At 34.9% G+C, this 12,996-nt stretch overlaps 1 protein-coding gene across 1 annotated transcript in view; it reads right to left on the minus strand.

The window, feature by feature from the left end:
* Positions 1-340: 340 nt before the first annotated feature.
* LOC121978293 overlaps positions 341-12,996 on the minus strand; it is a 28,957-nt gene continuing 16,301 nt past the window's right edge. Inside the window, exon 11 of the mRNA XM_042530657.1 lies at positions 341-705. Coding sequence (XP_042386591.1) covers positions 533-705 — 173 coding nt within the window. The 3' untranslated portion in view covers positions 341-532. The remainder of the gene's footprint in view (positions 706-12,996) is intronic.

Genomic DNA, 12,996 nt, shown 5'->3' on the forward strand with positions numbered 1-12,996 from the left:
AAGTTGAGTTGAGGTAGCTTTTACAGGTTAAAGGGGAGCATTTGGCTTAGTTTAGTTCAATGCTTTGCGGTGATAGAGGATGCAAGAATCCTAATCCTCCTTTTCGAAGACTGTGGGTGCTGAAGTAGAATGTAAGCGATTTGTGTGCGACGTCCAAAACTGAACTGATAACACAGGCAGCACAAGACTTCGAGTTAATCACATATCAACAACGGCCTCAGCACGTTGAAATTTGAAAATAAAAAATAAAAAATAAAATAAATTCTTGATTACAATTACCATTGCATACTTCATCCAATGTAGGATCTCCAAGCTACGGAAGATCCTACAGAAGGCAATATAGTACAAACTAGGTAGCTGATATATAAACTTTATGTGATTCCAAATTACAAGTAAATAAAACGCGACTCCATATGCAGATATCGTACTAAATTGACTGAATTATAACATGCGTTACTCTATCACGCAAGTTCAAAACAATAAAAGTAACACTCATCAAACTGGAAAATATATTTGCCCGAATATACACTATCTAGCATTTGGCTGGTTTAGCCTGCACTGACATAGCTCGCAAATGGCCGGCAATTTGGGTGAAGGATGGTCTGTGCACTGGATCGGGAGCCCAGCATTGCTCCATTAACCTTCTCCATTCTGGGTCACACGTAGCAGGCACTGGAGGCCTCAACGTGTTATTCACAATGCCTCCTACGGTATCAAATGTGCATATTGCTTTAGCGAAAAGGATGGAAAGAAAAATTTGACAAACAAGACAAGGAATATTCATAATATCCAAATGTGACATTGGTTTGACAAGAAAGCTTTCAAACATTACATACGATGTAATTCTACATGAATTATATGGGATAAAAAACCCCAGCAATAAATACGAGCTATTCTAAAGAACTGAACAAATTAGTATACCTAGTAGAGTTTGCCACTTTAACCAAACACCAAGTCCAGTTTTACATATCCAGAATAAAAATAACTGTATCCAACTGAGAATGTGTATGATATCATAGTACAACTTCAGAAGGTTGGTTAAGGGTGCTTAATGTTTTCATTAAAGATACAATCATGAATCATTTCTACTGCAAAATCTTCATGCAGCCCTTAAATAAAAACTAGAAGGAAGTGTAGTCAGGCTTGGAGGCTCTCCGAAAACAGAGAGAACGCCAAGATGTGCATAGTCAACCCATGCCAGGTGATTTCAATTACCAAGTCTCCTCGGACTTGCACAGTTTTGCTTTTACATGCTTTGGCAAGAATACCATAAAGATAGGGAAATCTCAAAATTATGTTTTGGTTTCAAGATCATTGGTCCACTTTTTGAATCCAACATTTCCAACCAACATGACAAACTTCTAAATTTATTTTACCATTTTCACACGATGTGGTGGCGGGGTAGGGTAAAAATTAAAAATAAAATTCTAGTTTTCTTTTTTTGAGAACTTGTTAAATTCTTCTTATTATTATTCTTTCTATCTATAAAACCTAGTAAAATTTATGCCAACTTTTAACAAATTAAATTTTTGTAATGGCCTAAAAGAGAGAGACCACTAAAGTCCCCATAGTTCTACCTTACAGCCCAACTTTGACACTGATTCAATACCAGAAAACCCTATTTGCCCATAGTAGATCAATAAATCCCTATTTTCTACATGTCACACCTGATAACCACGGTCAGCTCACTTCCCCTGAAATCTAACTCACCCTTGTTCAACAATGAATCCACATGTCTTTCCTCTCCCAGTTACAACAAGAAAGAACTAGTTATGCCTCACCAAGCTGCAAGATCCAATCTTGCCTAGTTTACTTGCATTCTAATTTTAGAGTACCACCTCAGTCTTCTATCCAATATAAACAACCCCAACAGCATCTGTCCACCTAACATTGCAACCCCACTCACAAATAGCAAAGAGGGAGCATCATACAGTATCCTGTCCAATATCCATTATAAAGACAGCTTGATCCAGTTCAAGGTAGAAGTGCAAAAGGTAGAAAGAGAGGTAATTTGCTTCATTTTACCAGTTGAGAGATTGAAACCTGTGGCAACTTCATCAACAAACTAGGTTTGCATATACATCATTTTTTCTGAAAATTACTTTGTTTAGTTTTTTGGTTACTTTATATATAACTAATAAACTCCGCCCATGATGACCAGTCATGGCCGGTCCCAAGCCCGGATAAAGGAGGAGGGTTGCGTTAGGTTGCCAGCCAGCGTCAAACTATGGCAAAATTTCATGAATGAATCCATTAAACTATTGTGCTAATGCTAGGTTGTTCCCCGGAAGGAACGCGTTGCAAGGTCCGACTGTAACGTCTCGGCAAGGACCGCTACATCTCCAGAACTCGGGTGTAGTGATAAATATGCAAGAGTTCGCGTTACAGGGTCCGACTGTAACGTCTCAGCAAGGACCGCTACATCTCCATGAGAACTTGGGTGTAGTGTTAAATAGGCAAGAGTTCTCACACCATAGGTTAGATAAGAACAAATATGATAGGAAGACTAATAATCTAAGATTTGGAACATGGAATATAGGAACTCTCACTGGTAAATCAATGGAGGTAGTAGATATGATGATTAGGAGAAAAATTAATATTTTATGTGTACAAGAGACAAAATGGACAGGTGAGAAGGCAAAGATGATAGAGAACTCGGGTTTTAAGTTATGGTACACTGGAAAAAGTAAAACAAGAAATGGAGTGGGTATTATTGTAGATAGTTTGTTAAAGGATGAAGTTGTAGGAGTAGTTAGAAAAGGGGATAGAATTATAACCCTTAAGATAATAGTGGCGAAAGAAACTATGAACATAATTAACGTATATGCACCACAAGTAGGATTAGATGAAGCTACCAAATTAAGGTTTTGGGAGGACTTAGATGAAATATTACAAAATATTCCACCAAATGAAAGGATTTTAATAGAAGGTGATCTAAATGGCCATGTCGGAGTGAAAAATGAGGAATATGAGAGAGTACATGGGAGTTATGGGTTTGGAACGAGAAATGAGGAAGGGAAAACTATATTAGATTTTGCGATAGCATATGACCTTATATTAGCTAATACGTTTTTTAAGAAAAGAGAAGAACACTTAGTCACATTCAAAAGTGGGAATAATAAATCGCAAATTGACTTTCTTATGGTTAGGAAGAAGGATAGAAAGATTTGTAAAGATTGCAAAGTCATCCCTGGAGAAAGCTTAACTACCCAACATAGGGTAGTAGTATTGGATATACGCCTCAAACATAGTATCAATAGAAAGAAAATATATACAATTCCTAGAATTAAGTGGTGGAAGTTAAAGGATGGGAAGCAACATATATTTAAAGAGAAGGTAGAAGTACAAGCATTAGGTGAAATATACGATGACTCTAATACAACATGGGATAAGATGGTATCAAAGTTGAAAATAATAGCTAAGAGTGTCCTCGGTGAGTCAAAGGGGCATGCACCGCTAAGTAAAGAATCTTGATGGTGGAATGAGAAAGTGAAGGAAAAACGAATAGCTTATAAGGAATTATATATTTGTAAGAACGAGGAAAATTTAAAAAAATATACAATAGCCAAGAAAGAAGCTAAGAAAGTAGTGAGTGAAGCAAAAAATGAAACTTTTGAACGGTTATATCAAAAATTGGATACAAAAGAAGGGAAAAGATATTTATAGAATAGCTAAAGTGAGAGAAAGAAAAACAAGAGATCTTAGCCAAATAAAATGTATTAAAGATGAATGTAATAGGGTATTAGTAAGCGATGGAGAAATAAAAGAGCGGTGGAAGAGGTATTTTCATCAACTTTTTAATGAAGGTTTAGGAGACCAACTTAACTTAGGTAATTTAATTAGGTCAAATGAACATCGAAATTTTAATTTTTATCGTAGAATTCAAACTTCAGAAGTAAAACAAGCTTTAAATGAGATGCACAATGGAAAAGCCATTGGACCAGATGATATTCCGATAGAGGTATGGAAGTGCTTAGGGAAACAAGGTATTGAATGGCTTACAAAATTATTTAACATGATATTGAAAACGAAAAAAATGTCTGATCAATGGAGGATAAGTACTCTAATTCCCTTATATAAGAATAAGGGAGAAGTACAAAATTTGTACAAACTATAGGGGTATTAAACTAATGAGTCATACTATGAAACTTTGGGAAAAAGTAATAGAAAAAAGATTAAGGAAGGAGACCATAGTGACAGAAAATCAATTTGGGTTCATGCCTGGAAGGTCGACAATAGAAGTTATACATCTTCTTAGACAATTAATTGAAAAATATCGAGAGCAAAAACAAGATCTATACATGGTATTCATTGACTTAGAAAAGGCATATGATAGAGTCCAAAGAGAAATTATATGGAGAATTTTAAAAAAGAGAGGTATTAACGTAACATATATTGAACTAATTAAGGATATGTATGAGGATGTAACGACCAGAGTAAAGACTTCAGGCGGAGTAACTGAAGCATTTCCAATAAAGATAGGGTTACATCAAGGATCAGCTCTAAGTCCCTATCTTTTTACATTAATTATGGACGAACTCACTGCACACATTCAAGACACAGTACCGTGGTGCATGTTGTTTGCAGATGATATTATTTTGGTAGATGAGACACGTGAAGGAGTAAATGCTAAGCTAGAATCTTGGAGGGAAACACTAGAAGGGAAAGGTTTTAAGCTTAGTAGATTAAAGACGGAATATATGGAATTTAAGTTTAGCAATATTAGAAGTAATGAAACAATTGTTAAGATAGGAGAGGACGAGTTGCCTGGAACCGAGCGATTTAAATATTTAGGATCATTTTTACAAAATGATGGAGGGATTGAGAGAGATGTCTTACATAGAATACAAGCAGGATGGGTGAAATGGAGGGGAGCGTCGAGTGTTTTATGTGACCGTAAAGTACCTCTTAAACTTAAAGATAAGTTCTATAAAACAGCAGTTAGACCTGCTATGTTATATGGAGCTGAATGTTGGGCTATGACTCGAGCACATGAGCAGAAGATGAGAGTTGCAGAGATGAGGATGTTAAGGTGGATGTGTGGACATACGAGGATGGACAAAATAAGAAATGAGAGCATTAGAGAGAAAGTAGGAGTTGCATCTATTGAGGAAAAACTCAGAGAGACACGTTTAAGATGGTACTGACATGTACTTAGACGACCAATAAATGCTCCAGTTAGGCGATGTGAAACTATGATAAACATACATATAAAACGAGGAAGAGGAAGACCAAAAAAGACTTGGTTAGCAACAATAAAACAAGATAAAATTTATTTAAATATAGATGATGATATAATAGGAGATAGAGCTCAATGGCGTAAAAGGATTCATACAGCCGACCCCACTTAGTGGGAAAAGGCTTGGTTGTTATTGTTGTTGTTGTATATATAACTAATATCTCTAATATACATCCCCAAAAAATACAGCGCAGCTTAGTCCCGCTACCTAAAGTAAATTTCTTTTCTTAATTCTGTATTTTGTTTATTGTGCTACTTAACAAAATAAGGATCATTACTTGTCAACATTCCGAAATGATGAGAAGCAGCATCATCATTCTCATCACTGAGAGATGTAAGGGATATAGATGTCAAGTGTAGGAGTACAAATCTTAGTGTTAAAAAGAAGGATGGCACTAGAGTCATCAGGAAAAAAAAAGTCTAGCAAAGTCACATTAGTTACTAGACAAAGAAAAAGAGTTCTTAATACACATATAACTAGAACAATGCCAACTCAAACCATCGCCTATATGAATTAGTACAAAAAGATGAAAATGAACAAGTTCATGAATAACTGAATAAAAATGAGAAAGAAATTAATAGATTTAACATAGTGAGGTGTCTTCGACTTAAAATAGACAAATATATGGAAGTGCACTAGCATCTTCTATATATTTCGGATGGTGAAGAAAAGATAATAAATGTGAAGTTGCTTGAATGTGATTTTCAACAATGCATTAACTAGAATATAACTTACACCTGAAACCAAACGGGATCCTCTGGTCCACTGATCGTGATTGGTGGACTATGATGGACCCCATCTGTTTAAATGATGGGATCCACCGTGCTCACCTGAAACACACCCTTACATCTATGAAGTTTCCTGGTCAGACAGCCTCTTTATGTATTTTAGAGAGGTTTTTGGTACTCTCGTCCAAATGGGAGATTATATTGACCACATTTGTTGAAATATTCTTTTCCTAGATTGTTCCCCAAAACATCTTTAGACTAAAAGAGGTGAAAGTACATACTCAAAGAAGAACTATTAAGTTGAAATATACTAAACAAAAAAGACAAACAACAAAGGAAATCCCTGAACCCTTACCAGAAAACCAACCTCAAAAGCAAACAAAAAAATTCAAGAATCATGCCAATATTAGTAGGCCCAATAGACAGCAAGAACTCATATTCATTTAGTCATTTATCCCCTAAAATCAAGTCCAAAGATTTAATCCAAAAAGGTCACTTGATGACATCTTTGAATAGACTTGCGGAAAAACTAAAAACAATGACAACCTTGCTATTGTACAAGATAGCTCTTACCTCCCTTAATTAAACTTTTGAGGTCAAAGAACCTAAGTGAACCATAGTATGCAATGCCAAAAGAACCCTCTAATAACTTTACTATTAGAAGAAACATTCAACATGCCACAGATCATGTAATAACTAAAGCTTCTATCTCATTTAGCACCTTTTGAGACTAAGTGTCTTTAAGCAAATCTCCAAAGGATCTACCTAGCAACATGCCTCCTTAAATAACATTCAGCAAAGCCACTAACCATGACTAACACATAATTGTCGCACTACCTTAAGAACCCAAAACAGCAAACTAAAATAAATAAACAAGAAGATAATTAGAAATGAAAGATTCCCTTCTATCAATTTACAAATTTACTTGTATGGTGTAAAATTAGAAATTTTAAATTGAAAGTTTAGATTAGAAGGTTTAAATGTTATAGAAATTATAAGTTTCTATTTTAAACTAGTAAAGATAAAATAGAAAAAAATGTATTTTATGTTTGTAGAATTAGGAGATGTAGATTGAACCTTTAAAAAACCTTAACACTCCACCATCCCTTGTTGAATGATCATCCAATTAATAAAATTTTAAATTAAGTATTGAGATTTATTCTCTACTTGAGATTGTTGGTTTGTGGTGTTACATCAGTTGGTATCAAATTGAATTTCTAAAGGGTGTTTGACACCCTGCCCTTCCCCTACATTGCTTCATCCCAATCACTTGCACATCTTCCAACACACCCATTTACAAATCGAGCACCACAACCAACGACCACATCAAGAAAGTCTTAATTACCTACTAAACCTTGCCTCCCTCAACCCACTTTCCTCTACCCCTCTCCCTCATGGTGATTCTCACCTCCTCTAGTCGAACCCAACACTAGGAAAGTCTTTGCTAGTTTGTTCTTAGATCCTCCTGTTGAACCTCCTCCACCTTTGCACGCCTACCCTTCCTCTAAACCAAACAAGGACAACTTCCAATCATCTTCAAAACCATTGCCCCGTGCTTCTGCCACCACTAAAATGGAAAGATCTCTTCGGCAGCAGATGAGCCAAGCAAACCTTATCACCTCCTCATTCTTCTTAAGAAACAATAATAGAAGAAAATCCCTTAGCTCATCCATAATACCATTTCTCGCAGCATATCACACTCGTGCAATTTTTTGTCTAATTTATAGCCAAGTTTAGTTTGCCAAGGAACAAGTAGGCAAAGCAACATGACCTCTATAGCAATATGATTTAGGACCTTTTGCACACCAACCATGACAAAGAAGCCTCTTTCTCTAGCCCATTGGTTTAGGTGGGCTTACCCACTCAACTCTAACACCCTGTGGAAGAACCGGCCAAAATCACCTAGGAAACCCTCTTATTGACTTTTTGAACACCCAACAAACATAGCTCAAAATCTTCCTACACTGCATGCTGTTCCGAAGGTCTTCTCAATATACAAGGTGAGCCATCTTGCTTCCTCTCACAAACTGCTACAAGACCAAGCCATAACAAGACTTTCAATTCCTCTCTTCAAAACCAAGCAAGTCCATCCATTCTAAAGATCCAATTAGTTACCAAGACTATGTCCACATGCCAACAACAAATGACCAAATATGTTTGTGATAGTTTGGTTTTCATCGAAATTTTATTTCCTGTAAAACTTCCAAGATCATACATAGGACATGATACAAGATTAATTTAACCCAATGCACAATGCATTGCAAGGGGGGAATTATTTTTAAATTCCATCACTTAATTAGACCAATCCTAGTAGCAACTTCAACAATGGATATGTCCGAACAATTTATATTTTGAAAGTTACTTGGTGTTTATTTCTTAATTTGTTGCTAAATTTAAAATTCTACAATTATTTTCTCATAAAATTTGTACATATCATTGACCTATCCATAAAAAAGCATATGCATCTGTCTTTGCTTTTGACCTAAATAACAATCATCCATTAAATTTTAGTACATAGTATAAACTCATCATTCAAGAAAAGAGAAAAAAAAAAGTTGATCGCATTACTTCATAAGTACTTGATACGCTTAGAGTGACACGATGCGAGGAAACAACACTACTTCTATGAAATAAATAAGAGAAACTTTGGCAAAACGGTCACAAACTACATTTATAGGATGTGCTTAGATTCATGATATCTAGATCGAATTATCTAAATAGTTGCAATGAATATTATACTTTTCACAAATAACTCCATGGATAAGATATAGCCTCAATCAAGGTTTAAAATCTCGACCTATACCGAGGTTTTAGTCTTGAATCGGAACAATACGATTCCGATATAGTATTGCACTGTACCGGTATAGTTTGATATTTTTAAAATTTTAAACATAAATGTATATTAATTTTATTAATATTTGATTATTAAATATGCTTTATATTTTGATATATTGAATTTATATTTCAATATTTTCTGATAAGATAATGCCTATTAAATTTTTATAAAAAATATTTTAAAAATAAGTAATTCTCAAAATTCAAAACTAAATTTAAAAGTATAAAATCATTTGAAAGGCTAAAAATAATTATAAAATTATTTGAAAATCTTAAATTATGTTTATTGTCATTGAATATTTTTAATTTTAAAAAAAATATTTGAAATATTTAAGAATTATATTTAAAAAAAATAAATTATTTTAAAATTTATACTTAATTTTAAAATTATTTTAAAAAATAAATTATTTTATAAAATATTTATTAAATTTTAAAATTATTTAAAAATTTTGAAATAATTTTTAATATTTTGTTAGTATTATTAATAATAGTTTATTTATAAAAAAAATACATATTTAAAAAATAAAAAATTAACGAAACCAAAAAAACTAAAACAAATTGCAAATACGATGACACGCCGATGCCATCGCGACACCGCGACTCTTACGAAAGGTTTTAGGAATATATAAAATTTTATTAGAAATTTTTAGAATTTTAAATAAAGTTTTATATATTTTAATAGGATAATTCAATTAGGATTTTAAGAAATATATTTGGCTATTTATTCAAGTTAGGGATTGATCGGATCCATTAAAAAAAATAATAACATAGCTAAGAAATAAATAAATAATTGTTATATATTTTTAAAATTAAAATAAATAAAATATATAATTAATTAAATAATTTTATTAGGGTTTAATTAAGTCTTTTTGAATTATCCCTATTATATCTATGAATTGATTGAGCAAACTAAGTTCAGCTTTAATTTAAAAAGAAAACTCTCAATTTTAATTAAAAACCGGACAACACAACCTCGGCACAGTCGCGAAGGTCATGCAACCCCTATGGAGCGGTCGCTAGATTACACGACCGACTCAACTGTAGTCATGTGACGTCTGCGCAGTTGTTGGTGGCCTGGTGGCAAGTCGTGTCAATGCTAGCTGACGAACGGAACAAAATGCTTTGCCCATTTCAACCGACTTGGCACAAGATTTCAATCCTTGGCGTCAGTTGCATTATCATACGATCAAAATAGGATTAAATCACTCCCCCTAAACAACAAGGAATCAAATAATGTGTTGTGTCGATCAACACTAGCGGAATCTTTCATTTCGCCCATGGACCGACATTTACATGGTGTCGAGGAGATAGTCGCGGTCTTGAGGCATTCACAGTGAGGCCGCAAAGACTAGGGGTGTCAAAAATGAACCAAACCCAACGACCCAACCCAAGTCGAAGTGAAAAAAATCAAGTTCATATTGGAAATTTTCGGATTCAAGTCGACTTCGGGTTGAAGGGTTTCGGGTTGAAAATTTTCAAGTAGGGTTCGGGTCAAGTTCGAATTGAGAGTTTAGTGGATTTTCTGGGGTTAAATCAAATTCTATTTTGAAAATTAAGATGTTTTTATGTATATTAATATCAATGTTAGTATGATAATGATGGAGTATTGAGAAAAAAAGTAAAGAATTATAGAGAAAATAGCAAAAAAAAAGTTGTTTTGAATCGGGTTTTTCAAGTTATTCGAGTCGGATTCGGATTGGTCAAGTTCAGATTTAAGGGTTTCAGGTTTGAATTCGAGTTCGGATTGAGATTTAAAAAAAAAAAAGACCGGAGCCCGACCCACCCGAATTGACATACAATCGCGACATTGCAGCATCCTCTGCGTGATAGTCGAGACCCCACAAGGCCGCAACTTCTCGGAGGCAATCACAAGTTTGCGGCATCGACTAAGGCTTGCGCGATTTTTTTAAAATTCATTTATTATTTTTATTTTAAAAAATTATTTATTTTTATTTTTAACCATTAATTTAATTTTTTTTATTCATTAAAAGATAACTCTTTCATTGTTAATGTTTCTCTTCATCATGTCCACGAGGGTAAACAATGAGAAAAAAATTCTTAACCTCTTTAACAATGTGTTTTTTTTCGCTCTATCCATGAAAAAAATCTCTCATTAATTGTTTTTCTCTGTTAATCTACAAAGTAAACAATAAAAAATAACCTTTTTAAGATAGAATAAATATATTATTAAAAAAACTAAATATAATTTGGATAAAAATCAAAAGATGCCTCAACTTTAATGAATTATCAAATGGGCGTTCCTTTTATAAAAATTATCAAATGGGTGCCCTATTGAACAAGAACTACCTAAAATACCCTTAAGTTGTCTAGCAGGTTCAAATTCTTTATTTCTAAACTGGATTTTAAGATTTAGAGTCTGAACATAATTAATTCATTGTGTAGCAGCTAGCTACATACCTACTACAATAGCTTATTGATCATGTGTTATTTTTATCAATTGAGGATGAAGATCTAAATAATACTATGCTTTCAGATTACAAAACAAACTGAGGGGACCCATAGGACCCACTAGATATAAAATTAATACTATCTGAATATGATCTATTATGCTACAACATATAGCAACTAGTTTTTATCGATTGTTAGCTACTACAACAATGTCATTGTCTTATGTTAATTTCGATCAATTGAGTGTGAACACCGGAATAAACAAGTATTCAATACGGCAAATTAAATAATAAGCGTGATTGGAGAAATAATATTATTTGATGTTTCGGGAATTTTTAAAAATTTTTGAGATTTAAGCGGAATCCGTATGACACGTTTAAGGGGATGAATCGATTTGGTTAAGAAAAAGCCTGTTTAGATATCCAAATTAAAGTGAGAGTTGATTGATTTAATTAACCCAAAGTTAATTAACCCTAAACCCTAAGGTATAAATAAAAAACCCTAAGTTCTAACTCCTTAATTACCCATTCTTCTCCTCTTCTCCCGATCTCCTCCTCCTCCTCTACTCGTCGCCACCGACGACTCGCTTCCCCACCCGATCGTCGGTGTCGCATCCACGGAGTGCTCCGCCATCGCCGCTATCGATGGATTGTCGTCCACCCGCTACCCCTACTGTGAGAGTCTAGCATGGCAACGCCACAGTGTCATCCTTTCTCACAATCGTGCCACCGCCATCACCCGATCCGAAGCTCCTCCTCCACCCCCAACCTTGCCCTCACCGTGACGTTGGGTGTGTGCCACCAGATCTCGACGGCACCCAGGCATCCCCGGCTAAGCAACCACTGGATCCAGCGATCGCCTGAGTCTGTTCGCGGTCGATCTGTTCCCTTGGGCACCGATGTCGTCTCACCTTGCCTTCTCGTTGAGCGATCTGTGGAGAAGCAACTCGAGCTACTACAAGCTAGGGTCCGATCGTGTGCCATCATCGGAGGGTGACCATCCAAGGTGTTCCCCATCCAGATCTTTAGGGATTCATGGATTTAGCATAGTGAGTTATCTTTAGTTGTTCTTCTCTAATCCGGACTAATGAGAGGCATCCAATAGTGTATTATCAGGTTCTTGCTAAACCGATCGTGGATCTCATCGGCGCATACTACTGTTGGGGATCTAGATGGGAGAAGAGTTTGCCGACTGGAGGTAAGTTGTGTTCTTGATTTCTAAAACTTCAAAAGCCTAATTGTTCTACTAGTTGGATGCGGAAGCAACCCATGGATATGGTTGATTAATTTCTAGATTTGGTATCAATAGGATTAAGCTAATCCGGAAGTTGCGGTACCCGATCATTGTTCATACACTCAGGTGAGCTTGTTTCAGTGACTTTTTCTTTGAATTCCTATTGAGAATGATCTGTTCTTTATGAATTTCGTATGGGTTATTAGATTACGTTTAGATGGATTCAATTGGAGTATGTGATAGAATGATGAGATCTAATAAGGTTGAGATAGGTAGTGACTGGGTTGATCCAATTAGAATTCTTCATCGGAATTAGTTTTTGAATTAATTAAAAGGTTGATACATTAAATGTAGATCCTTAGTTTTGCCTCGTATCCTGTATAGGATTCGAGCTGGATGTGATCTTTTGGATTTGAAGACATTTGGCACGATCTACATATAAAGGCGGGTACTTCTTCCTTGGTCTCTTAAATTTGTTGAACTTAGTGCATGGTCGTTTTTGATTGATGGATTAGGTCACTTTACCTTAAATATGTTCGTTTGTTATCCTG

This window comes from Zingiber officinale, chromosome 4B, assembly GCF_018446385.1.
Source record: "Zingiber officinale cultivar Zhangliang chromosome 4B, Zo_v1.1, whole genome shotgun sequence".
Lineage (NCBI taxonomy): Eukaryota > Viridiplantae > Streptophyta > Magnoliopsida > Zingiberales > Zingiberaceae > Zingiber > Zingiber officinale.